This window comes from Drosophila simulans, chromosome 2L (genome assembly GCF_016746395.2).
Source record: "Drosophila simulans strain w501 chromosome 2L, Prin_Dsim_3.1, whole genome shotgun sequence".
In the NCBI taxonomy this organism is placed as follows: Eukaryota; Metazoa; Arthropoda; class Insecta; order Diptera; family Drosophilidae; genus Drosophila; species Drosophila simulans.
Window position 1 is genome coordinate 23,494,714 of NC_052520.2, and position 27,647 is coordinate 23,522,360.

At 38.8% G+C, this 27,647-nt stretch overlaps 1 protein-coding gene across 4 annotated transcripts in view; it reads left to right on the forward strand.

The window, feature by feature from the left end:
* The window catches only part of LOC27206899 (lachesin), a 221,245-nt gene that overhangs the window by 42,052 nt on the left and 151,546 nt on the right, over positions 1-27,647 (forward strand). For all 4 annotated transcript variants that reach the window (XM_039298586.2, XM_039298587.2, XM_039298588.2 and 1 more), the window contains one exon: positions 12,503-12,621. In XM_039298586.2, the coding sequence (XP_039154520.1) occupies positions 12,503-12,621 (119 nt within the window). The remainder of the gene's footprint in view (positions 1-12,502; positions 12,622-27,647) is intronic.

Genomic DNA, 27,647 nt, shown 5'->3' on the forward strand with positions numbered 1-27,647 from the left:
GATTTTAATTTTAGTTTGAGTACTATTTCGTGGACTGAATTCTCGTTTTCCGTTAGATTCTTGGCATTACCGGGTTGATGCTTATCTCGTATATATATTTTGTTGTGTTAGATATAATTTTTTCTTATTTTGGGTATATTTATTCATTTATTTATTCACTCTTCTTGTGGTCAGTCGTATCATAGTTTTCTAAGCAAACCTAAATTAAACAATCTACCCATGCCAACAAAAATTCTCAATATCTACCGTTACAACCAGCGCTAGTGAATTGTAACATCCGAGAATTACCATAAGCGACATATAACCAGCAACACCAAGATGGGAGATCCGCGCGATCGAGGCCCGCGAATTCCTACCAACAATATCCGTTCTTCTAAATTCCCTGGGACCCAAATACATTATTATATCAAGTTTCGACCCAGTTCTCGACCTTGCTAACGTTTTTCATTTCTAATGGGAGCCGCGATCCAAAGAATAAGCGTAAAAGCTTCTGGTCAACAAAATAGTTGCGCGAGTCGGGGACGAAAATTTCCATGTTGTTCCTCAGTATCTGCCAGGAGTATGGACACACCAAGACATACTGCACACTTCGGTCACTCTGCGTAGTGTGCGCAGATTTCCACAACTTCTTTAATTGCCCCCGCGACGAGCGTCATCTACGCGCCAACAAAATACGGAAATACGAAGTACGGAATTGGCAAAGCAGCCAGATTTTCATTTGGTCTGGTATGCTTCTCATACTCCGAAGCTTTACGAACAGGCATGGAAAAACTCGAGTGCTCACACATTAAAAATGCTCAGAATGTCCCAGGGCCACCACAAAGCAATTTAAAAACTATGATATTTACCATGCAACAAAATATGATGGAAATCATGTCATTTATGCAAACCCTTGTTCAGAACCAGAATATGGTGATTCGGTTGATTGTAGCACAACAGTCCAAATAATAACTAAATAACCTACATATATCCTAGTGGAATGCTTACGCATTTCCCGGCATAAACTTAAAATTCCTAAATGCCAACCTCACAGGGAGGTATAACTTCCACATAAGGGGTTATACCTTTTACCGCACAGATCACCCGGATGGCAAAGCCCACGGCAGAACCGGCATCTTATTCAGCGAACGCATGAAACACCACTTTTACACCATTTTAATCACTCTTGTGATTATCACGCTTATTAAATACTCCAAACCATATTCTGTTAATTCCAATCAGAGTAGTTTTTTCGTTACGTCAGTCGAGACAAGTCTTCTGTAAGAGACGCCGGAAAATTCCTAATCTAGTTTTAACAACTCACTCTTCAATTTTCTTTTATCCAACAACGAAGATCGATCTTCCGATGGCATAATCTGAAAGAAAAAAGAGATCATGCTAGCCATTTGCTCGGCACGAAAAGGTATTTTAAAGGAATTTTCCGATCGACTCTCTTATTAGCCATAGCTTGGGAGCTCTTGCCTTGACCTCCGCAATTAATTGAATTACTTAGACAAAATAGCTTAAATGGTAGTAACTAGAACGTAAGCTTATCAAATTTTAAATTAATATATACATGAATTTAAGTAACGACAGGCTTTACGTGGGCAATAGTGGCGACCTGGCGACCGAATTGATCGGGTCTGAACTGGGCACGTAAATCAGCAAATCATTGAAGAAGAATAAGAATTAAGATAGGATAAGAATTACTGTATTTCAGCTGGATGAAGACATTTAATGGCTGCCGAGGCTCCTGATCTAGTGAGGACCAGCGAACCAAACTGAGGCAAACAGGTATCTCCTGGCCAAACATTGTAGGCATGCGCACAGTTCTATGGTGGTGACATGGGGTGCTCCCCGATGGCTTGCAGCGAGAAGACACAGCGAGGTTAAAACCGGCTCTGAAGCTGAAGAAAACAAGTGCAAACGAAAGACAAAGCAAAACCGAAAATCGAATTGGCGGACAGAATACAAGCAAATGAGTGCAAAAGAAAAAGAAAAAGATTCCAACATGACCGAATCAGCATCTCTTCAAAAATTCTGCCAAATGATCCGCATTCCTGAATTCAATCCAGAAAGTGAACCATTTTCGATATGGAAAGAAAAATTTTATATCCATTTGTGCGAATTAAATATCAGTGAAGAAAACAATCAAAAGGCATCGTTACTAAAATCTATTGGATCAGTGCCGTAGCTTGTGCAGTCCACACTCACCGTTATCTAAAACATACAAAGAACTTTGTGAAATATTGATTATGCAAGTTAAAGTAAACGTTTGTTTATTTTTACAAGAAGGTAGTTCGGACCGGTGGTTCGTCTTTATTTTGACTAAAATCGGAACTAAATTTAAAGTACAAAATTGAATGGTATATATACCCCCCAGCACCGTCACTGCTTTTGCTAGCGTCAGTGCCATCTCCGTTGCTGTCTCTGACATCGTCGCTCCCACGGATGCATTGAGAAAAGCAATGATAAGGGTGGCGAAGATTACCGCTAAGAGAGCTGAAGAGAACGTGAACTATATACATAGAAGCAACAACGATAACATCGAGGGCAAATCTAAGGCGAAACACAACGAAGGCAAAGGCAAACGCAAACGCAACGAGACGGAAGGCAAAGGTAAAGGCATGCAGAAAAAGGCATGTACGCATTGTGGCTGGCGAAACCATAACTCTAATGAAAGCAAAAACAAAGGCTATGACTGTCGTAATTGTGGCAAAAGAAGGCATCTGGCAATTGTTTGTAAATTTAAATCTGTAGACCATGTATCAAAGTTAAATAATTTTAATGTTAATATATGTACGTTACCTGAAATTATTGATGGATGTCACATGAATGTTGTTTGCGACAATGGTGAACCTTGCACATTGATTCCAAAAGCAACGTATGAAAAAGCAATTATGAAGCGGACACTAAAAAAAAAAGGAAAACAACGAGTCCAGATTTGCTTGGTAGGGCATTTTTAAGAGCCTTTTACTTTGATTTAATACTCGTAAACAGCATAAATGTGAACGAACAATACTATTCACACTATAAACTTGTGCGTACACTTAATGAGTTCAATTCGGGTGTTTGAATCTAACTGACTCGCTGCTGCGAGGGCTTCGCCTTTTATTCATTCTTATATAGGTCCTTATCATCTAATTAAATCATGCAGCGCTTGTAAGACGCCGCAGTCTGCGTTTGTAAATGCAGCTGAGTTTTATACTTAAATCTATGTTTGAGGCCTATGACCGCGCTAATTATCTCCCGCGTGGTCATATCTCTTGACACTCCGGCAATGGGCCGCTGCAATCGTACTTGTCTGTAGTTGCCACTTATACTGTCCCGTGACATGTTTATTGCAGCCCATAAATAGAACATATTTATAGTTTGCCTACTAATCATGTCTAAACACATATTTTGACAATACTCTTTAGTTACAGAATAAATTAAAAATGAATTTTGGAAAGTATTTAAAACCGATTTAGGTTTATTCAACGCAAGTAAAGTAACAGCATTTAAACCAATATTTTTCAAGCCAAGGCAGCTACCACTAGCCTGGAAAGATACAATTGAACAAAAGCTAAGAGATTTAATTGACTTAGGTGTTTTAGGACACGTTGACATATCTGATTGGGGAACTCCATTGGTTCCAATTTTAAAACCCGGTGGTGATATTAGAATATGTGGTGATTAGAAAGTTACTTTAAAAAAATGTTTAATTGATGTTAGATACCCATTACCGAGAATAGACGACATATTTGCAGCACTTCAAGGAGGCACATTATATACAAAGCTTGATTTAAGCAACGCATGTAATCAACTACACTTAGATGAAGAATCTCAACTAATATGTGGAGCATCATAAATTGGTATTTTAAAAGTAAAGCAATTACATTTGGTATAAAGACAGCAGCAACTATTTTCCAAAAGACAATGGAATGTTTGTTTCAAGGCATGCAAAGAATAGTAGTTTATCAAGATGACTGACTGACTGGTGCTAGTTTGCAGGAACATATAATAAATTTAAAAAATGTGCCTAGAAGGTTGAAGTCAGTAGAACGTAAATTAAATGTCAATAAATGTGAATTTTTCATGTCCAAAATCCGTTATTTGGGATTTTTAATCGCTCGGTCTGAGCAAAAACAAAGACAGGGTATCCTGTGTGTTATCAGCACCTACACCTAAAAATATTTCACAGCTTCGACTTTCGTAGGAATGGCTAATTACTATTCAAATTTTGTAAATAATTTTTCACAGAAAATGAGTCCGTTGTATAAATTATTGCAAAAAGTCGTAAAGTTTCAATGGTCAGATAGTTGTGAAAACTCGTAAAACGAAATAAAAGTACAGATAACTTCTGATCACGTGTTAGTTCACTATAATCCTGATTTACCAATTTTACTTACGACAGATGCTAGTTCTTATTCTGTTTCAGGTATTTTAGCACATCAATTCTCAGATGGTCTTAAACCAGTTGCATTCATTTCAAGTGAAATCAATCATAGCACACTTGATAAAGAAGCTCTTGCTATTGTATATAGCGTAATGAAATTGAAACAATATCATTTTGAAAACTGATCACAAACATGTGTTAGTTATATTTGGAGATAAGAAAGGATTGCCACTTATGGCATCTGCACGATTGCCAAAATGGGCATTAATCTTTTCAGATTTTCAATTCACAATTGAACACATTAAAGGTTAATCGAATGAAGCAGATAGCTTGTCAAGAATTCCGCAAATCGGAGTGATTAATAAGAATGATGATTTTAATTATGTCAACTTTATACAATCAAACAGTCCAGCATATTGAATTTCGTGAGTATTGCTCGTGAAACACGACATGTTTCGATCTTGTCAAAAGCTTGTGAATCTTTAAAATTTGGATCACTACAAAAATTTAATAAAAATATATTTTGTAGCTTCATCAACAAGGCCAATGAATTGTCTGTAGAATATGACTCTATAATGTGGGGTCATCGTGTCATTATCCCAACTTAACTTAGGCAACAAATTCTACAAGAATTTCATAAGTCACATCTTGGTATGGTGAAAACCAAAATGTTAGCTCGCTCATACGTATGGTGGCCAAATATAGATTTAAAAAATTAAAAAGTTGATTAGAAAATGTATTCCGTGCCAGGAGCAACAACCAAGAATTTCGACAAAAACTGTGATTTTGACATCACATTAAATAGATTTCTTATGGATTATAGGAACCCAATTCATTGTACAACTGGGGAATCACCTGCTAAATTATTTCTAGGTCGAATGTTGAAAACACGATTTTCGTTGTTGAAACCACCTCTGGTGACAGAACACATAAAACAACAACAAGACAAAAGTATTCGAAATTATAAAGGTAATAGAAATGTTCGTTTTTCGAAAGGTCAACAACAAGTTATGGTCAGGGACTATAAACATCCTAACAAGGCAGTTGTAAGGGAAAGACTTGGATCTCTATCATATTATTGCATCTTAAGGCACAACAACCGAGAAATAAAACGCCATCTAAATAAAATAAGAAATCAAGAAAATGTAAAATGAAATGAAACTGAAAAGCAAAACATCGGTGTCGATAGTAACATTCATGGAAACATATCAAATGAAAACTGTAATAAAAACATTAAACAATCGTCACCAGTAAGAAAGTTGAGACCACGTCAGGAGGGAAAGGTAGTGAAGTCTATTGACAATGTCTAATTAGAAAATTTAATTTAAATATATAAATGAAATGAAAATGTAAAACAAAATGAACAGAAAAACTATTGAAATTTAAATTAAAATTAAAAAAATGTGTATAAAGCGTATTTTATTAATAACTTAAGTTACGATACTTGTTTTATACAAATATGAATATGTTATATAGATTACTAATAAGCAAAACTAAGAAGGGGCATGTTAGGTATTTAAAGGTTATCATAAGACGGTCACACATAGGCCCGTTCATGTCGTGTAAATACTTATTAATAAAACAGTTGGAACTAAAGCTTATACAGATACACAACACAATAATAAAACTCGAGGAGGAGACTCCGAATGTAAAGAAACTGGTCACAATTTATTCGTCTATGCTGATCCTCCTGGGACTCCTTAGAGGGGTTCTACACTTTCAACATTAACCTCCCTTCAGACTCTTGCCAAGTAATTTTGTTACTTTAGTAGTCAAAGCTAGCACAAAATCTGCGCTGGAAACGCCGGGCTGGTGGAGCTAGTATTTTCGCAGTAGTCCACGCGACGCTATCAATTCCTGTCCCTTCAGTTCCGGGATTTCGGAGATGACACGTCTGGATTTCGCCAAGAAAAGAATAGGCCGAGATCGGCAAATGGCCGCCGGAACTTCGTGGTAACTTAGACGGTGGCAGAAGCCATGTTTAGCAACACTGATTACCGAATATCGATAGCTCTATCGATACATATATATCTCTATTAATATTTCTATACCGGTAACAATATTAGATGACAACGCCATTTCCGGTTGAAAGTTGCCTAGGATACGACCTTGCATGTCTTCTAACTCGTAGTATGAAATACCGATCTTCTTCCTCACTTGAGCTTTCACAAACATCGGTCCAAGTATAGCATTTAAGCCCGAATAGAACCAGCTTTGATTGCTTTGATCCCTTCGCAAATGTGACTTCTCGAGTGCGTAAGTTATACCTCTTCTCGTGACATCGTGAGCCTTTTACTCTGGTAGCCTTCTCTCGCACTATGTCAAAAAAATCTCGCCTGTCCTACAATAAAAAACGATCATCTAGCATGTTCCACTTTATCAATAAGGAATATGTAGACCCAGACGTTATCATATGCTTCCCAAAAGCAATGTAGTATGGACTGGTTCCTATGCTAGAATGATGCGAAGCTCGCAACCCACAACATCATCCCAATTCTTCTGATCAGGACGTAAATGCGCTTGAATCCCAGCTATTACGGAGCGATTCCGACGTATTAGCTTGCGGAGAATATAGAGCGTCAAAGTGTGTGAAATTCTTACGTCTCCTTCAACTTTCGGAACATCTTCTTCCCCAAAGGTGGTCGTAAAGCGTGATTTGGTGCCCTCGTCGTTTTTCAGGTCTTAAATGCATTGACATGAGCTTTTACGTCAGACTCTACCATTTTATGGATTACTCCATGACAAGCCAAAGGGCTGTTGTGAGCCTGGAAAAGAGTTTCCGGGATCATCTCAGTTGGTAACCATCTAAGCATACTCGTCATGTACCGCTAAGTGTTCGGATTTCGATACACGTGTCCGTCCCCGATTTCCAATCAGGAAAACTCGTCTTCATTCACACGAGACAACGCGTGTGCTACCAAGAATTAAGATACTGATTCGACATGAGCCAACGCAAAGAGGAGTGATCCGTAACAATTGTAAATTCGCGACCCTCCTCATAAGCTCAAAAGTTCTTTACTGCAACTAAAGCTGCCAAAAAATCTTTTTCGGTTACCGTGTAATTACGCTGAGCATGATTCAGTTTCTTCGAAATAAGTGCTATCGGACGTTCGTCTCATTTCTTTGATACCTATGAAGTCCTGAAGTCTGGACTACACAAGATGGGAATTTTACAGAGACAACCTTTTATCGACTCGAAAGCCTTTAACGCCCCAGGAGTTTCGCGAAGCGAAATTAGACAGGCATTTCCGATACCACACTCACAATCCCATAAAACTATGTAAAGTTTGTTGCATCATGGGTACTGAAATGGCTGTGACGTCCCTCACCTTATCGGGAGTAGTTCTGATTCAACCATTACCGATTAGGCCTAAAAGCCTAAAGACTTCACTCGTTTCATTCACTCGAGACTTAACGTGTAGCGGCAACTGCCAACAATCGTCTTTTAGATCGATACTGCTTATAGATTTCGCCTTTGGCAGTCGGCTGCTAGTTTGAGGCAAGGGGTAAGCGTCCTTTTCGGTAAAGCTATTGACTTTCCGACAATCTAGACAAATCCCTAACATCCGAGGCTTAGTCACGAGAACTATGGGAAATAAGATGAGATCCACTCTCTGACTCTTCAACGACTCCTTACTGCAACTTTCTATCTATCTCTGCATATATTACAGCGGGGGAAATAGGAAAATGGCGGTGTTTGATTGATTTGACCATTCCTACTTCGATTGAATGCGAAATTAGGTTTGCTTTCCCGAGCCCTTCTTCCGACGGAAAACGATTGACTACATTGGTCAACTTCGCTTTCTCTTCAACGGACAAGTCATGTCGGTTAACATCAATATCGGTGCTGTCTTGACTCAGTCCATGAAGCTCTAGTTCAGGAACTTCCAAAATCTATGCCTAAGTATAGATTCTGCTTCTGTCGTTTTCATCACGCTATCGTATTATTCCTACACCTTTATCTGTAGGTAAAGTCCATATTCAGGAACTTTTTGGCTAATTTTCCTCCCAAGCAACTTATTAAAGATCCCGAGTCCACCAATCCTTACACTAATCGATACAATACTCTAATAGGCAAAAAATTAGGATCCTTAGTTCCAACAGGGATCGTACCTTTGTATTGGAACCCTAGCCTGCAGTTCTTAACTTTTTGCCAAAACGACTTAATTCTTTTCGAATTTCGAGAATTTTTTCCCTGATTCAGGCCCATATTTCCATATGTTTTCAGGATTTGACATCCCTAAGACCTTTTTACTTTTGCTATGTAATAGGGGGATTAAAATTGAGGCGGATGATGTTTCTCCCCTCTTAGTCGGTCATTGTAGACTGGTGACTTCGGGATGCAGAATTTCATGCTCTACGTTCAAATAATACACTAGCATATCCCCATAAAAGTACAAAATTTTCTTCTAGCGTTAAATGAGTTAAAGATTCGACCCTATAAAAGAAATCGTCTATTGGCACTCCAGTTCCGGTGTACTTGATCTTCCACCCGTTCAGGATGTGCACGACCTTTTCTGGTCTTTCTCCGCTGTCTCTCGCTGTGCATCTATGTGAAAGAGGCGAACCTACATTCGTCCGGTTTAGGGGTACCCTTAAAAATTCTTCGACATCCAGACGCCGTACATCCCTTTCTTTTCCTTACGGTGGAGAAGTAGACCTTTCCTTAAAATTGTTGTTAATATTTAAAAGAGTTCACGTTCTTTGATGCACACTTTCACTGACAAAGCGGTGAATTTCCTAGGTGAATAGGGATGACATCTGTATAGATATTACTATCAGTCTGACGACTTTTCAATTTCGACCGAGTTGTAGCACCTTTTACTCTGCCCCTGTTCTGCTTTACACACCGGGCAGAAATCGCTCTTTCTAAACTGCACCCCTTTCTAAAAACCTCTTGGTTTTCACACGGCTTCAAGCTTTTCTTCTAATTCCTCGATTTCAAGTTTGCATATTGCACAAAGAATCTTCCACTTTCTGTGAAGCTCTGTCTGGCGATCGGTCTTACCCCATCTTGCCGATTAAGAAAGAATTAAAATATACGATATGAAATATCTAAACGAAATAATTCACGAACTGAATTCGTAATTCATTTTGCGTAATTGGTGTTTGAACTGAACTCTATGCTGGATGTTTCCGAACGGACGACGGCTGTTCGAAAAATTGTGAAAATTATCGCCCTGAAATGAAAAGATAGTGCAGTCTTTTTGGTTGACTTGAATCTCTATATTCCTACGCTTCAGTAAGCATAGAATGTTTTAATTTCGGCAGTGAAGTTAAGGCAAAAAGGTGATAGTTCACAAAAAAGGCCAGAAATTCCTCCTGAGATGGGTGCTTCATGTATTTTTCCTCCAAATGATAAACGGGGACCCAAGAGGCAAGCTAAAGTCATGTCTTCTCGGTTTCCAACCGATTAGAGAATTTTTGAAACGAAATTGAAATTTGAAGAATGGTACAGAAAATATGTTTGAATTTATCTATCGATGAGACTTATCTTGGGCGACACTTACTATTTAATTGATAAAAAAATTATTATTTTAACGTGTAAGGACAGGTGCTGTGCTGAGACGCCGAGAATCGGTCCTTGCGAGGGCACGCTTTACGATCCGAGCCTATTCAAGCACGGCCTACCTATTATATTATTTAATAGTTTGAAAATTGAACTTGCTTCGGCAATAGAAAGGGAATACATTACTGGTAAAGAGAATAAACATTTTGCGTAAGCAAATTAAGAATTAGGGACGATGACGAAATATTCAAAAATGCGAACCCACAGCTGTTATTAGGATCGCGTTGTGCCCTCCCATCCATATGAGCACCCGCCTTAAAGCTATGCTCTGATGACCCCTTTGAATCCACCTACTCACACGTATACACCAGCTGGGCAATTTGTCTGCCTGTCTGGCAAATGTTGCCACGCCCACTTTGAAAAATCTTTTGCTATCTTTTGATTTTTGTATTAGTTTTGTAAGTTTTGTAAAACTGCCACGCCCGCATTTTTGGAAATTTTTTAGATATTTTTTCATAATTTTATTAGTCTTGTAAAATTTTATCGATTTGCCAACATAAAAGATTGCCACGCCCACTCTAACACAGACAAGCCGGCCAATAACAAGCCAGCTCAGGTACAAATGAGCGATGATCATGCAACGAAATGACCGTATAGTGGCACAAGCTGGTTTACAGGGCCAAAGCGGCAAAAAGTTAACCATCTAGATCATGAGGTGGATCCAGCTGAGACAGTCGGATATGATTATGAAGAAGAAGCAGAAGCAGCATTTGAGGATGCAGAATACGAACGTACAGATTATGATCATATAAATTTTTTAGCCAAAGGTCCCTACTACCGTTCATAAAAAGAAAGATAGCAGGAAGAACCATAAAACTTTTGATCGTTACCGGGTCTTCAAAAAACTACATACAGCTTCTTTTAGAAATAATGTACATAACGCCGGTACAAAAAGAATTTGCAGTAAAATCGCTTTAGGGCTATAAGACAGTGAAATATAAATGCTTGCTTAAGTTGTTAAACAAGGACGTGCCGGTCTTTATTCTCCCAGACCTCTGAAGCTTTGACGCCATAATAGGACTCGACACACTGACACAGACAAACGCGATATTGGACTTAAAAAAAAAATGTTAAGGGTTGATAATACAGTTTACGTGATACGCGATACAACTCTTGAACAGGGAATCTTTAGTCGACAGTAAGGGAAATAGTAACAATCGAACATAACAGAGAGCATAACAGAGGGCATCACAAGAGAATGTTAAACAAATTTTCCAAGATTACTTTTTCCCTAAAATGTGGTAGTGTTGTGGGTAACTGCTCGGTCTGTAAAAAAGCCAAATATGATCGTCACCCGCAAAAACAAATCCTTGGGATAAATGAACGTTTACCCACATTCGAAGACAATATATTGCGACATTGAGCCATCTATAAACTCCGAGTCAATTAGGTCTCCATAGTATTTCGAACGGGCAGGTGGAACCTATCCCGATAATTTGAATTTAAAAAAAAAACCGGATTTAACCAATTAGCGTTCTACGTAAGCCACAGTAACGAATCAAATTTTATCACGACTTATAAATTTCGTTATTCTAGCTTATATTTTTGTACTTTATATACAAGCCAATACTATTATCACTGTATACATAAATTTATCAGAGGTAAATATTTTATAATTAAATAAGCAAATAATCAGCATAGAAGAAAGATCTTAAATCTCGCTTGGCATTACGGCGTATCCTATTATTGCAACTAATTTTAATTCATCAACAACTGCACAATCAAACTATCACCTAATACCCCCCACTAGCTGCTTTATTCATCGTTCATCGTGAGGACCAAGACTACACCACTGGCGTGAATTGTCCGATAACTTTAAAGCCTTATGAAGTCTGGGGACAGCCTTCGTCTTAGTAAGGGAAGAGTTAAGATGCGTGGTAGTCTTAACTCTTCCCTTACTAAGATCTGCGAGATAAATGTATGCGCCCAAAGCTTTCAAGATAAAAGTAAAGCTTTGACTAAAATGTAGGGATAGCTTAAGAGATAATGATTGTATTAGTCTGTTGATTCCTGGATATTAAACACGTTGACCATCGCCACGCAAATCGAAACTTGAATACTCATTTAGCGTAGACTGCGCTTGTCAACAAAATTATTGACATTAAAATCGTCACGAAAATAAATAACAATAATAGCATTTCATAAATTGTACAACTAGTTTGTTTCTGCATGATTATTTTCGTCAGTTCAAAATTCAGCAAAAACAAATGTTTTCTTTCTGTCCCAGAATGTTTGATTTTTTTCAAACAGCGTTGCATTATGACTTTTCAGCATGGCCTTAGGCGGTGCCTAAGTAGAGCGATGGAATAGTGAATGTGAGAGAAGCAAAGTGCATGTTTGACACTATTTGAGTTGGGGCATGATATGGTTAGGTCTGTTGTTACTTTCCTTCATATTCTTTGATCTTCCTACAATCAAATACACCGATAATATATTTTGTATATTTTATATTACCATGAACCGCAAGCTCATTGTGCTTTTATTAAACGTTCAAAGAGAATCTTCTATATTTTTTTTATGAGTATGATATAAAGTCAATTTATTTATTTCGACATTTTTATTATTTACTATTTAAGGAAAAGGCGAGTCCGATGAAATTGGTCCACAGTTTCTGGCGAAGTTAAGTAACACAACGGTTCCCTTAGGACGTGACATATCATTCACTTGTGTTGTTGACAATTTGGGTCATTATCGGGTAAGTAAAAAAAATTTTCACAAAAAAAAGATAAATTTTAGGAACCAACCATAAGATTTTATAATTTTCTGTTTCAAGCTTGTGGCATAGCTTAAATAGAATCCGCCCAAAAGTATGCATATAAATATGGTCATGTTAAGTATAAGATAAATATAATTTGTTTAGGTATTCAAACTTTTGGGACCGAACCCGTTATTACATTTGACTGCGCCTCTGAATCATTTGTCCAAACACAAGCAGACTAAAGTTAAGTCAGAGGAAAGCAGAAAAGTGCGAAACAACATCAATCTACTACCACATAAAATTTACTCGCAAATTAACTCTGCAGACAATATATTTTAGTTAGAAAAAAAGTTCACAAATACAGATATCAAAAGGAGGATCTGCCTATCCCCCGTTACGCAACAAATCATGGTGTAGTAAAGGCAGTGCAAAACGTAGTCTGTAGAAAGAGAGTTTGGAGAGACAGAGTCCGTAGGAAGAGAGTTTGGAGAGACGGAGTCTCTGTAAAGAGAAAGAGTGGGACAACAGGAGAACCGAGAGCCCGGCGTGCCGACTTAAGGAAAGTATCAGGCTGTACTTTAGACTGTGATAACGGCAAAGCAGTTGACCTTGGCTGTGGAGACTGGAGATATCCTGGAATAATGGTTAATTTAGGCTTATATAAGCGGGCCTTGCGCTGAAAGCGGAACAATCAATGTTAGCGAGGCTACGAGTCAACAACGCAAGGCAACGAATCTGCAAGGAAGTTGTAGTCGTGAGAGTCAATAAGGAGCAAGATCGCTACGTCGAGACGTTCTTTCGCCCGGCGATAGACTGGATGGTTCAGCCGTTGAGTCCGCGGACGACAGCAATTCCCAACAAGTCTAGTACCCAGCAGCGCAGCCCACATCGTTTTGGACAACGCAAACCGCAGGACAGCAGAAACGATGCCGTCGAGCTCACCCGTCCATGTCCGCCGCACCAGCTTGAGGAAGGTGTGGGGGTGGAACGTTCGTCTTTCACTAGACGAATCGGTACAGAGACTGCGGCGTAAGACGGGCGATGGCACGGAGCGTCTGTAGGAACTGGACATGCGTCTGGCGGGACCGGTCGGGAGAGAGCAAGGGACAGAAGGTTGCGAAGAGCAAGCCGTTCGCCTTGAGAGCCCATCACCTGGAAACCCTAGTCTGAGAACGGTGACATTAGCCCACAGTCCATCTGTTCGCCACCAAGCACCCGTTTTAGCGTCAGGACCAGGGCGAGAGTCAACGGGAACATGCCGCGAGCGAACCAGATCACTACCACATTACAAAACCAGAGACAAGAAGATTGAGAAAGTAGGAATGGTTGTGAGGAGAAGTTGTCCCCGTGGAAAGGGGAGAGTCGGTACGGACCAGCCGGGCAGTACTTTTATAATGGGCGACTGTAGTAAGAGACAGACCGAGGCAGACTGAAGAAGACGCAGAATAACGGAAAGGCCCAAAAAGGAGACTTGAAAACCAAGGTCGAGCACAGACGATCAAAAGCATTATGAGCACTCGCCAACAAGCGCGAAAACTGGCCGTCCTAGGTCAGGGTCCAGAGGTGCCTACCAAGGAGCAAGGACGGTCGGCGGATAGGCCCGAAATCCGAGGAGTGGCGCTGGAATCGAGCAAGGCGAGGACCAGGAGCCAGCTGTCACGTCCGATGGGAGCAACGTGGAGTTAGAGGAGATGGAGGCTGGACAGGGCCGGGGACCCACCCGACTGCAGACCGGATCATTCCGGGGACCGTACCAGTGTTCTAAGAGGCGAAGCAGTGCGAAACAAAGAGAACTTTGGAGAAATGGAATCTGTAGAGAATTAGGAGAAACGTAATCTGTAGAGTGAGAGTTTGTAGAAAATGAAACGGGGTCTGTACAGAGAGAGTTTAGAGAGACAGAGTCCGTAGGCAGATGTTGTTCAGGTGGGGTCTTGTCTGTTCCCATGGTTGATTTTTTTTGTTTTTGTTTTAACAGAGTTCACATTATTAACATGGTTTGACCACTGCGCTTGCAAGACGCAGCTGCGCAATGAGTTTGGTATATTGTGAGGTCATTCTTAGAATTTGACTACAACGTAGAATATGACTGGCGCCAAAGTACCGTTACGAGTGAGGCGACAGCGTTGTCGCGCTGTCGCCAAGTGTAGTGCAGCTAGGGTGTGTAAAGGATAGATCGATGCGTAGAAAATGCGAGCAGTTGCATACAGACGATCGCGCACGCCGGTTGGAATTCGCTTTTTCTTTTCACTCGAAAAGTTTATTTGCCAACATGGGAGATCAGGCGCAAGAAAATGCCAACGCTGCGACATGTATATTGATCAATAAATACTACATAGTAGTTTTTATTATCAATAGTTGAGGGCGTAATCGGACCGCATACATCCGAATGAATTACAAATAGTGGGTGTTCAATATTTTTTTTTATTTATGTGTCTTTCAAATTTTAGTCTTGATTGCTTTCCGTTAATACACGCCTCACATAATTTACTACTATTTACTTGTACGTTTTTTTATAAGTTCACTATCTTCAAACAAGCCATCTCGTTTAATTTCTAAGAATTTTCCAACACTTATATGTCCCAACCTCTCATGCCACAAGCGATACTCTGCATCATTTGATATTGCAGATGTATATACTTTACTATTTAAAGTAAATTTAACAGTCGGTACATTATACTCACATACTGCTTCAAATACCAAGTTACCGTTCTTGATTACTTTAATGCCATACTTATTAAACTCGACGGACATTCCAGCATCTATCATCTTTTTTACGGATAGCAAATTGTGCGGGATTTCCTTATAATACAACACGTTGTGTAATGTAATGTTGCTTCCAGAATTGTTAAGTTTAACTTTTCCTTTTGCAGTAGCATAAACAAATTCTCCACGCTTTGCAATCTCAATAGCTACGTTAAAATTTAAATTTTCATACTCAGAAAATAAATTAATATTAATCTTATTAATAATATTATAATAATAATAATAATATTATTATTATTAATAATATAAATAAATTTATATGAATCTAATATAAAATTTACTTCGTCTGGCTTTTCAGTGTATTTTACTAATTTCACCATAAATGCAAATACGCATTTTTGCTGCGTTTCTACCTTCTGAGCAAAGACACTAGAATAACAAGATGCGTAACGGCCATACATTCGTTTGGCACTATGCAGCCACTTTTTTGGTGAAGGCCAAATTTGCTCTCTTTCCGCTCGCTTACGGTGAGAGCATGAGAAATCTAAAAATAGAATTTGCTTGCTTGTGTGAGTAAAAACAAGAGACGAGATCGCGTATATGTGTGCGTGTTGTGCTAGAAGACGATTTTCGGGCCGAAATCAATTCTGATCGAAGAAACGAATTTACATATTTGGAGTTGTGGCCAATTTCCTAGCAATATGATGATATAAAATAATAATTAAAAATTCACGCCCTGACTTTTATAATTTTAAAGTTTTTTAAATTCGTTTGTTAAAATCGCCGCTCGAATTAGCTACCGCTTACAAATTTATATTTATTTATTTTTATTTTATTTATATTAGGTTATGTTAATTAATTATGTGTAATTTATGTAATAATCGGTACCCAGGGAACACCACGGCGAGGCCATTACAATTGTAATGGGGTCCTATATTTATTAGACCTTTTTCTTCCCACCCAAAAGTGCGCGCTTTTTTCGATAGACCAAAAAAAAAATATAAAACTGAAAAACAACTGTATATAATGCGCATTTTAAATAATAAAAATGAATAATTTACATCCATCATATTAAGTCATATGACTTAATAAATATATTAAATAATTAAAGCAAATACAAAGGAAATTATTATAGCTACTGTAATTTGAAACATAAATTTTCCAAAAAGAAGACATTACATTGATAAATAAATATTTCATAAAAATAATAATTATTTTTTAATTTCATTAAAAAATAATAATTTTATTAAAAATATAAAAAAATAATATTTCATAATAATAATTCATAAAAAATAATAATACGTAGTAGAAAATAAAAATTATTAAAATAAATAAAAATAAAATACTATTTATTGCAAAAGTCATATCTGGAGGCACGAAGTGCGGACACAAGCACTCAACAATCACTGCCTTATTAACTTTTCTCACGTCGCACGCTGAATACTCTAATAACAAATATTCTACCATAAAGTCATTTTTAAAATTTATTTTGTTATATTATGATTCTGCTATTACTATTTCTAAGCTTTATTTAAATATTAATAACGTTAAGACAATGCAAAACAAGAATTTTTCGCATGGTGCCAATTGATAAAAAATAATATAGATTTAAAGTCAACGAACTTTTAAGGTGAAGGGCATATTTTGTCAAATTTACAATACATGAGCATACGTGTGCACACATACAGTTGTCTGCTATCACTGTATGCGTAGAAAAGAGCTGTTTGCTGTAGCGCTCTCCGCTCTTTCTCTCTCGAACAAAAACTCAAGTGAGCCTGGAGCCACCTCTAGAGCCACGGCCAAAAAATCGCGTGCCAAAAATTTGTATGGCCGTTACGCATTTTGTTATTCTAGTGTCTTTGATAAAACTAACTCTTCTTCTCCGTTTGCCTTGCGTTTCTTAGAATCACTTTTCGTTGCTGTACTGCTTTACACTTATGTATATACAACCAAACGTTTTTGTGTATCGTTTTACATACATATGTATGTATTTCGTAAAGCCGATATGTATTTGTGTTCAATAAAGAAAAAAAAAATTAAATAAGAAAATTCATTTTTATTTATTTTAATTATTCTTATTTGCACAATTCAAATATTTCACCACTTGGTCGAAAATGTGACTGGGCCCATAACCTATTGAATTTAATATAATATAATACGTTTAAGTATGTACATATATTATAAGCCAGCCCATCAACCAAATAGTAAAACACTATTATTGTTCTAACTATTCAATAATAATTTTATTTAAACAACCGATAGAACTGCACTGTCTCGTTGTCTGCAAGCGAATGGGATCGATTACCCTCTAACTGCATGTGACAGGCAACAATGACAGAGTACAAAGAGAACAATAATAGAGCGCGTATGTGTAAAGTATTTTTTCAAATTTTGTGAATTGGTTTTCAGGTTCTTTTACGATTGTTATTATTCTTAATTTTTCATTAACGGTTTTATGAAATCGCTCAATGTCAGAGATTCCATTTTTACTTGTTGTTATGTTTAGAGTTACTCCTTCTGATTCTTACCAAAGTTTAAGTGCAATGCACATGAAGGCGGAGTCTTTGTCGGGTTTTTATTTCTATGGGTTTACCCATATCGTTGAATATGCGTAAAGTAGCTCTTTTAGTTTCAAGCCAATCTCTACTGTTTACTTATATCAGGGAGGCATATTTAGAATAAATGTCAATACATGATAGGAATTGTTTATTGTTTACTAAGTAAAAATCCATGACATACTTGTCTCTGGGACTAAAGGTTTCTGGGGTTGTTTCAAGGGTTAATTTTGTGTTTCTATGTTCAGTTTTAGCGATGTTACAGATTTCACATTCGTTTATGATGTTTTCGATAAGTTTTTGATAATCAAGGTAATAGTAAAGTTCTTTGAACTGAAGGGTGAGCTTTTCTATACCAGCGTGTAATAATTCTTTATGTGTTTCGAGAATGATTTCTTTGAATTGGGCGTATGTTTGAATGTCTATTAATTTACTACTAGTTTTCATAGTTTTAGTGAAACTATCGGGACTTATGATTTGAATATACGCATTTTGAAATATTTGAAAGTCGATTTTATCAGGGAAGTAAATAACACTTTTCTTAGTGCAGAAGTATTCTTTAATTGGATCCTTAGCAATGGTATCAGTCACTTCTTTATAACTGATTTTTGTTCTGGTTTTATAGAAATATTTTATTATTTGCACGCCGTCAAAATTGTCTTTTATGAATTCGAATTGTCTGTTATAATAATTAAGAGGTCTTTCTGTTATTGAAATGTGTATTTGGTTGTCTTTTTGTGCACTATGCACAGTAGCTGCTGTGGGAAGGGAAGCTGGGTCATCTTCTCCAAGGAAGTTTTCCTGAATTGGAACTCTAGATAGAGCGTCAGCTACATGATTTTCTTTACCGGGTAGATATTGAATATTATAATCGTATTCGTTAAGTTTTATCTTCCATCTCTGTAATTTCATATTGGGTCTTTTATGTTACTTAGCCATACAAGTGCAAGCCTATTCGCTTAATATGTCGAACTTTCTACCGAATAGGTAAAACCTGAAATATTTTGTTGCCCATACTATAGCTAATAGTTCTTTTTCTATTGCCGAATAGTTAAGTTCGTGTTCGTTTTAAGTTATGTTTGCATAGCAGATGAGTTTATGCTCTTGGGATAATACAGCACCTATGGCTATAGGCCATAAAATTTCTTTTCGAAGTTGGGGTTTATTAGGATTGGATCGGACGTGATGAGTACTTTTAGTTTCTCGAAGGCGGACATGTAATCATTATCTTTTATGTTAATTACTGCTCCTTTCTTTAATTTGAGGGTCATAGGTTTTGCAATTTTTGCAAAGTTGGGAATGAACTTACGGTAGAATCCGCAGAGTCCAAGGAATGATGTTATTCCTATTGTGGTTTTACGAATAGGGAATTTTTTTTTTCCATGTTTTGCTTATTTATTGAATCTTCCCTTTTACTTAAGAGACTAACAATAAGTTTTCAAATCTTATTCTAAACTAACTAAATATTATTTTATGAAATAATTCGTGCTGTGTGGCCTAACAAATTTAACGCTGGGCTGGTTGGTCGTTCCGGTGCAGTCGGCTTTGGCTGGATACTCACTTATTCGAGTTTCTTGCAAGAGGATTTGAATGTGAGGCTAGTTTTTCATTGTATTTTACATTCTTCTCTGCTATTGTCTCAATGACAAGTTTTATTTGTAAGTCTCTGTGTATATTCTCGTTCCGAAGATACCATTGAGCTCCAGTAATGATTCTCAGAATCCTAGACTGTGCTCGCTGTACTTTGTCGATGTTGCTTCTCGATGCGTTGCCTCATAGCTCGGAGCCACAGGTCCATATGGGTTTTAAAACGGAGTTATTTAAAAGAACTTTTATAAGCCAATGTAGATCCCTTGCTTTTGAGGTGGTCTGAGGTGCGTCGTCTTGTCCAGATGAATACCTAAGTATGTGACGTTATCGGCTTGTGGGATGCGCGTGAGTTAACATACCCCATCTCTCCGGCCACCCAGTACTGCAAAGAGAGACAACCCCGACCCAACAACAAGGGACTGAGAACCGACCGAAAGTTCAACGAAGATCGCCAATACGAACTCGGACGAAGACGTAATTGGGAGAAGCATACAACTTTTATAACAAAGAGATTCATTCTCATTTCATACCCCGAACTGCTCAGTTGTTTTTTTTTTTTTTGAAAGCTTTCCTCCCTCGGCCACAGGATTGTAGCTCGTGTGGTTCATTACCAAGGGCGGGCAGCTTTGTTTGTTTAGGGTAAATGTTATCTGTTTTCGCTTTTCTTCATTTACTCGTATGCGCCAATCTGCAAGCCAATGTTCTACACAAGTTATATGGCGTGTTAGTTGCATCGTAGCTTTTACTGGGCATCTGGATCGACTGGATCATCAGCGAATGTGGATATCGTTAGCTGGTAGTTTGTTAGGATGTTCGCCGTGTATAGGGTGTATAGAATTGGGCCCAGAACACTTCCTTGAGGCACTCCGGCATCTATAATACAATCGCTTAAAGTGATTGAACTGCATCTAACCGCGAACACTCTTTTATATAGGTAAGACTTTAGAAGCTTATGTATGTTTTGAGGCAGCAGTTTGATTATTTAAAACATAAGTCCATCCAGCCACACTCTATCGAATGCTTGTGCAACGTCTAAGAATAGAGCTGTGCAATTTTAACGATTATCAAGGGCAGTGCGAATTTCTGTTGTGATGCGGTTAACCTGGTCAATGGCTCCATGTTTTGCCCGAAAACCAAATTGGTGCGATGGGAGTGTGTTGTGTGTTTTGAGGTGGGGGCTGACAAGTAAGTAAGCTTATTGGCCTGTATGATGTTGGCTGTGTTTTGTCTTTCCCAGGCTTAGGGATCATAATTATAACTGATTTCTTCCACTTTTGAGGGAAGTATCCAATTTTAGTAATTGCGTTGAAGAGCAAGCAGATTCGTAGAACTGCACACATTGTGAGCTCGATTATCATTTTCGGGGTTATTAAGTCGTAGCCAGCCGATTTTCCAGTCTTCAGTTGCTCTTTGTCATTCGTTATATCGCTTGGCCGAAATTCTACAGGGTCTTGTGGTGCTAAGTCAGAAGCAGTTAAAGGCGGAAGAGTAAATGAGTTAGTGGCTGAATTTGGTTGAAATACTTTTTTAAGATGATCGGCGAAGACTCTTGCTCTGTCCGTGTCACTGCGAGACCAGTTTCCGGTAGAGTTACGGAGAGGTACAAGGTACTTAGATCTACGATGATTTAAGATAAGGGGTATATAGTTTCTAGTGAATCTACTTGGAACCGAGAAGTTAAGCCGACTAATCAAGTCGGGACTCTCAACATCCCCACGAATAAGCTTACAAATAAAGACTGTTCCAAGCATAGTTCTACGGTTAGCTAGGGACGGTAAATTAATTAAAAGTAGTCTACTGGAATAAGGAGGTAATATACGGTTTGCATCCCAATTTAGGCGCCGCAAGGCAAAAAGTAAGAAGTTTTTTTGGACCGATTCAATGCGGTTCGAGTGGACTGCGTATTGTGGACTCCAAACAGGTGATCCGTACTCAAGAATCGGACGGACTAACGAAATAAATAAGGTTTAAGTCAAGTAAGGGTCATCAAGTTCCTTAGACCACCTTTTTATAAAACCAAGCACACCCCTGGCCTTATTGACAATAGACGAAATGTGGTCAGAAAATTTTAGTTTTGGGTCCAGAAGAACACCAAGATCATCAACTCGTGATATTCTGTCCAAAGAGCACCCACTTAGAGTGTAAGTCGTGCATATTGGGTTTGCACGACAAAACATCATAACTTTACACTTGGAGCCATTTAAGTCTAATATGTTATCACGGCACCATATTTAAAATCGGTCTAGATCGGATTGTAAGTCCAAATGGCACGAAGTTTCCTTGTACTGGAGGCATAATTTAACATCGTCTGCGTACATAAGTACACGCGAAAGTTTTATTATTAAGGGGAGGTCGATAATGAATAAGGTAAAAAGAAGCGGACCAATATGGCTCCCTTGTGGGACACCGGATGTGACTCGGAGAATAGAAGATAAAGAATTTTTAAAGAGGACTTGTTGTATCCTGCCATTCAGATAGCTTGAAATCCAATTTAGAAGATCAACAGGGAAACCTATAAGATCAAGTTTTCTTATAAGAAGGAAATGATTTACAGAGTCAAATGCTTTACTAAAATCAGTGTAGATGACATCTGTTTGAAGATTATTTTTGAAACCCTGTATTACGAAAGAAGTTAGCTCCAAGAGGTTAGTGGTTTTAGATCTGCGTTTCATAAAACCGTGTTGACACGGTGATATGATTGATCTACAAAGGTGCTGCAAATGAGGAGGAAAAGTTTTGGGATAGCCGACAATTTGGAGATTCCTCTGTAATTGCTTGCATCCAGTTTGCTACCTTTTTTGTGAAGAGGAATCACAAAGGACTCCTTCCATATATGAGGGAATTGTGAAGATTCCAAAGATAAGGTAAACAGTTTCAGTAGAGGCTTGCACAAGGCTTCCGCACAGAATCTGAGCACACAGCCAGGGATTCCATCGGAACCTGGGGAATAGACCGGTTTAACACGCTGAAGATCGTTAAGCAGTGAGCTTTCGTTTATAGTGGGGCAAAATATTAGATTCGACTTAGATACCGCATAAGAGAATGGCTGTTCGGAATGAGGTAAAGTTGAATATGTTGTTTGAAAAAACTTGGCGAATAGATCGGCTATTGCCTGATCCGATGTAACCGTAGTGTTTTCAAAAAATAGCGAGGAAGGGTAAGAACTTGTTTTTCGCTTAGTGCTAACGAAATTATACAACTGTTTCGGATCCTGTGCAAAATGGAACTTACAACGGTGTAAATAATTTTTGTAGCACTGAGCATTAAGCACACTGAGCATTAACCGAGCGCTTAAATATTTACAAAAGATGGACTTTTATTTTTAAATTTTTTAAATTTTATATAGAGTCTGGACTTTACATTTCTTAGGTGTGTCAACTCTTTATTAAACCAAGGAGGTTTAGAGATTGACGGATAGTACATCGGAACACAAGAGTCAAAAAATGATTTAGTTGCGGTATAAAACATATTAATCGCATCCGCCATTATTTTGCAGGAGTAAAGATCGGACCAATTAAAGCCATCTATAAAATTGTTTAGCCTCCGAAAATTTGCCTTGCGAAAACAGTGAATTCGCTTTGTTGACTTTTCTGAATTTACTTTTAATACCGTACCTATGCCGACTGCCACCTCGAAAGTAGGATGATATGGATCTTCAGGTAGCGTAAGAGGTACTACCCTGGACAGAAACACACTTTCAGGACTTGTTACAAAACATAGATCCAAAAGTCGACCAAGAGAATTTGGAATATAATTAACTTGCGACAGCGATAAGTCGAGCAAGCCGTCAATAAAGTCATGTTGTGCTAAAGGGAGAAGGATATTCGATTGTTTTTCTGGGGACCACATTGTGCCAGGTATATTAAAATCACCTAGAACTACCAATTGGTCCCTGTCAGAAAGTTTATTCAAGATGGACTGGATAGCGGACAGATGATTCTGATATTCTGGAAATTCAGAAGATGGCGGAATATAGGAGCACGTAATATAAACTGATCTGTCGGATAAAGACAGCATACGAATTCCGAGTTACGGGAATCGTCCAAAAGTAACTCCTCCGACGCGAGGGTGGATCTAACCGCAATTAAGACTCCACCTCGCCGTCTGGAGGGACGGTCATACCTATATATAGTGTACATACCTGGGAAGACTTCGGAGTTAAGTATCTCCGGCTTTAACCAAGTCTCTATGAGCACTATAATATGGGATGCAAATGAAAGAACATTTTTATAGGAGATAGTAAGATTTGTTGTTAGTTTTTTGAAGAGCAAGAAGATGAAGAGGCGGATGGTGCAGTGGTCTGGCCACGTGAGGGAAGTTTAATTCGCACGGGCCCCTTTTTCTTATTTTTGATCTTAGCTTCGAACGCTTTTACCACCATACTATCCGGCCAAAAATCACCCGAACATATGGACGAAAAGAGCTCGTTTGGGATAGTTATCTTGAAAGATGATATGTCCCTAGCGGAAGAGAAGTTAAATTTTTCCACTTTTATATTATCGGCTTTTGTTTTGTCTTGTATATAAGACAATACATCAGATGATGTTTGATCAGGGGAAAGCCGAGAAACGAAAATTGATTTCTTTAGTGGAACCACCGCGAGGGGTTTTGGCCCTGCAGATTGTATTTCTGAAGCGCTTACTTGTGCCGGTAGTCCAGCTCCAGCTGATCAGTTGTGGAGTCCTGTTGATCATTTGCCCGTGGTTGCGGGGCCTAACCCGGGTTGGTAGGCTGCCTAACCACCAGCGGCTTTTTTGCGCTTTGGAGATTCTTCTAATAGCTTAAGGCCATTAAACTGTGAATTAAGCGCGGAAAGAAGATCATCGGCTCGACGAAAACTATCTCTAGCTACGCCAAAACTGTTGATCAGTTCTTTCAAGCCACCTTTAGTTTGGCACATAAACGATTTCATCTCGTTCGCAACCACCAGGCAAACACAATCACAACAGTAATTTAGATTTTTACCCTTTGCTAGGTCATCACTTGTACGGCCATTAAATCCAGCGCATTTAGTAGGCACCATTCTATCACATAGCCAACAAGTCATTTTTGGCTGCTCAGGTTATTTAACCTGGCAACAATTTTTATAAAAGCAGATAACATTTATGGTTTCCATGTTTAACTGAAATCAGACCACTGTGCACGAAAACACAAGACCAAAACTTTCAAGCGAGCTGTTAAAAGAACCGCACGAGAGCAGTCTGCACGCTGAGAAATTTAGATTTTGTGTGGGAGAGCGAAAGAGAGAGAGAGAGTGAGAGCGAAAAGTGCAGTTTATGTGCATGCAAAAAAACAACAACAAACACCACTGCGAACAACGCACAAAAAGGGAAAGTAAACAAAACACAAATACGAAAAATGCAAAATACTTTGTATATTTGTTTAAACTACTGCACAAATCACAAAAGAATCACTCGCGTCCTATTGCTTTAAAGCCTACACGGTCGCTCAACCTAAGCCGATCCAGTTCAGGCGACAGAACACAACCCTATGGAGGCCGCCAGTCGCTGCCCAGAGACACAACGAAATGACACCCGGAGGCAACTTGTGTCAAAACCAAACCCATGTTGCTAATCCGAAGGAAGTCTGTCGCGAGGTGCCACCTCTCCAAACTAACTGTCAAATTAATCGAAGAGGAGCAGCAGTTGTCTGCAGCGGTGACGATTGGTGGGAACACATACAAGTACACGATCGTCATCGGGGCAACAGCAAGCTTCGTAAGAGAAGAACTACTACTACTGAGAAGAAGAACTGCTACTAGCTGATGGATCGAAATCAGTACACAGCTCGAAGTAGAAGGCGAATTTGGCAACAGACATGAGCCTCGGCTACATGAGCCTCTTGATACTACCTGAAGTAGTGGATGCATTGGTGTTGGGATGAATTTCCTCATGCAAGTCGGGGCTGAAATCAGGAGCGCCGGTCACGAAACCCGAAGAAGGAGGACATACCGTCCAGAAGGAGACATAAGGCGTGGCTTGAGGAGGAGTTGTCGGTCGCAGTATTCCAAAAGGATGGCCAGGAAGACGACGAGGATAAGTTCCTGGAAACAGAGCTAGCGAAATTTAGGTCAATGACCGGAACATCAAGTATAGACGAGCACTCGATAACCATGAAGGATAATAAGCCGATTAAGCAAAGATACCATCCAAAGAATCCGAAAATCCATGGGAATATTAATGCAATGGTAGACAAACTTTTGGAAAAGGGACTTCTAGAGCACTCGAGGAACCCATAGTTATGGTGAAGAAGAAAACGGGGAAATGGAGACTGTGTATGGTCTTCGGGCAAATAAACGCGAAAACCGTAAACGACGCCTACCCAATGCTAAGAATAAATTATATCTTCGACCAACAAAGGGAGGTGCGCTTCATAAGCAGTCTGCACTTTAAGAATGGATATTAGAAAATATCTTTGCAAGAATCAAGTTGGTGTTCACGGCCCTCACAGTTCCAGGTAACGGGCTGTTCCAATAGCGACTAATGCCGTTGTGGTTACGCTTCGCGTCTTCCACATTTCAACGGGCACTGGACCATGTAATTGGACCACAAATGTCGCTACATGCCTCTACGTACCAAGATAACATTATCGTGATTCGTCGTACTCTAGACGAGCACAAAAGAAACCGCAGATAAACCCAGAAAAAATGTCAATTCTTTAAACAAGAACTTATATACCTAGGGCATCGGACCCAGAAAAGGTATCAGCCATATCCCAGTTAGAGCTATGGCAATACCTTTGAATTGTATCTTGGTAACGACGTTTCTTGCTTGACTTCGCACGCATTGTGATGCCACACAACGACCTCCTCCACAAGAGTACCAAATGGACGTGGTCACAGGATCACCAGCAAGATTTTGAGGAGGTAAAAGTTAGATTGGTCATAGACCCGTCAGGTGCCCCGACTTCGGAAAAGTGTTCATCCTGGATAGGCGGAATTCTCACTCAGGATACAGGATAAATCAGAGTGCACTTAATAAACAAGTAGAAATTAATACCAAAACACAGATCCAAATAAATTAGCTTACCAAGACCGTCAATCAACAAACTATTCTTGCAACAATTAGCAAAATTAGTTCAAGCATTTTGGACCATGGAGATTGGTTAGATCAAGTAGTCCACCGAGCCCGAGCCCAAAGTCACCATTCTTCCTGTGGCACACAATGACATGTTGTTAATATTAGAGAATAATGTGGTGGAGAATTCCGAACCGTCAAGAACTAGGGGCCACGTTCTATCAACTGTCCACGATTAGCTCGTGCGCTCAAGAGCTCCACGCTGGAGTCGTGGAGCACTGCAATACACAGCAGAGCGATTTATATTAATGACAGACCTGCAATCAAGCGTGCGGATAACGGGACAATTTTATGTTAGCTTTTAAGTTCGTTCTGAAGATTCATTGATTAAAGAGCACAAGCTCCAGTAAAATCATCTTTTTATTTGTAACTTGTCTGAGTCTCTAAGCCAGCAAAAAAGTTTATTATTGAGCAATGCATGCAGTGCAAAAATTAAAGAAGTGCTTTCTCATTATGGTTTTAAGTAAATAATGAAGGTTATATATATTACACATAATTAATTATCAACATAAATATGTAAACGGTAGCTGATTCGAGCAACGATTTTAACAAACGAATTAAAAAAAACTTTAAAATTATAATAGTCACAGCATAAATTGTTATTTATTATTTTCTTTCAATATATTGCTAGGAAATTTGCCAAAACTCCAAACATGTAAATTCGTTTCTTCGATCAGAATTTATTTCGGCCCGAAAATCGTCTTCTAGCACAAGTACGCACACATATACACGTTCTCGTCTATTGTTTTTACTCACGCAAGCAAGTAATTTCTATGTTTAGATTTCTTACGCTCTCAGCGTAAGCGAGCGGACAAAGAGCAATTTTGGCCGTCACCAAAAAAGTGACTGCATATTGCCAAACCAATGTATGGCCGTTACGCATCTTGTTATTCTAGTGTCTTTGGGTGTACTAAGTACTCCATAAAACGGCCATGCTTACATGTTACTTGAGCTTTACTCGTTTCCTAGTTAGATTTCGGAGATTGACCCAACTGACCGAGTCAACCGGGGCAAACCATACCAACCGCATATCACCAGAAAAATAACAAGCGAGAGTGCTATAGGGTAGTTTCCCGACTATCAGATACCCGTTACTTAG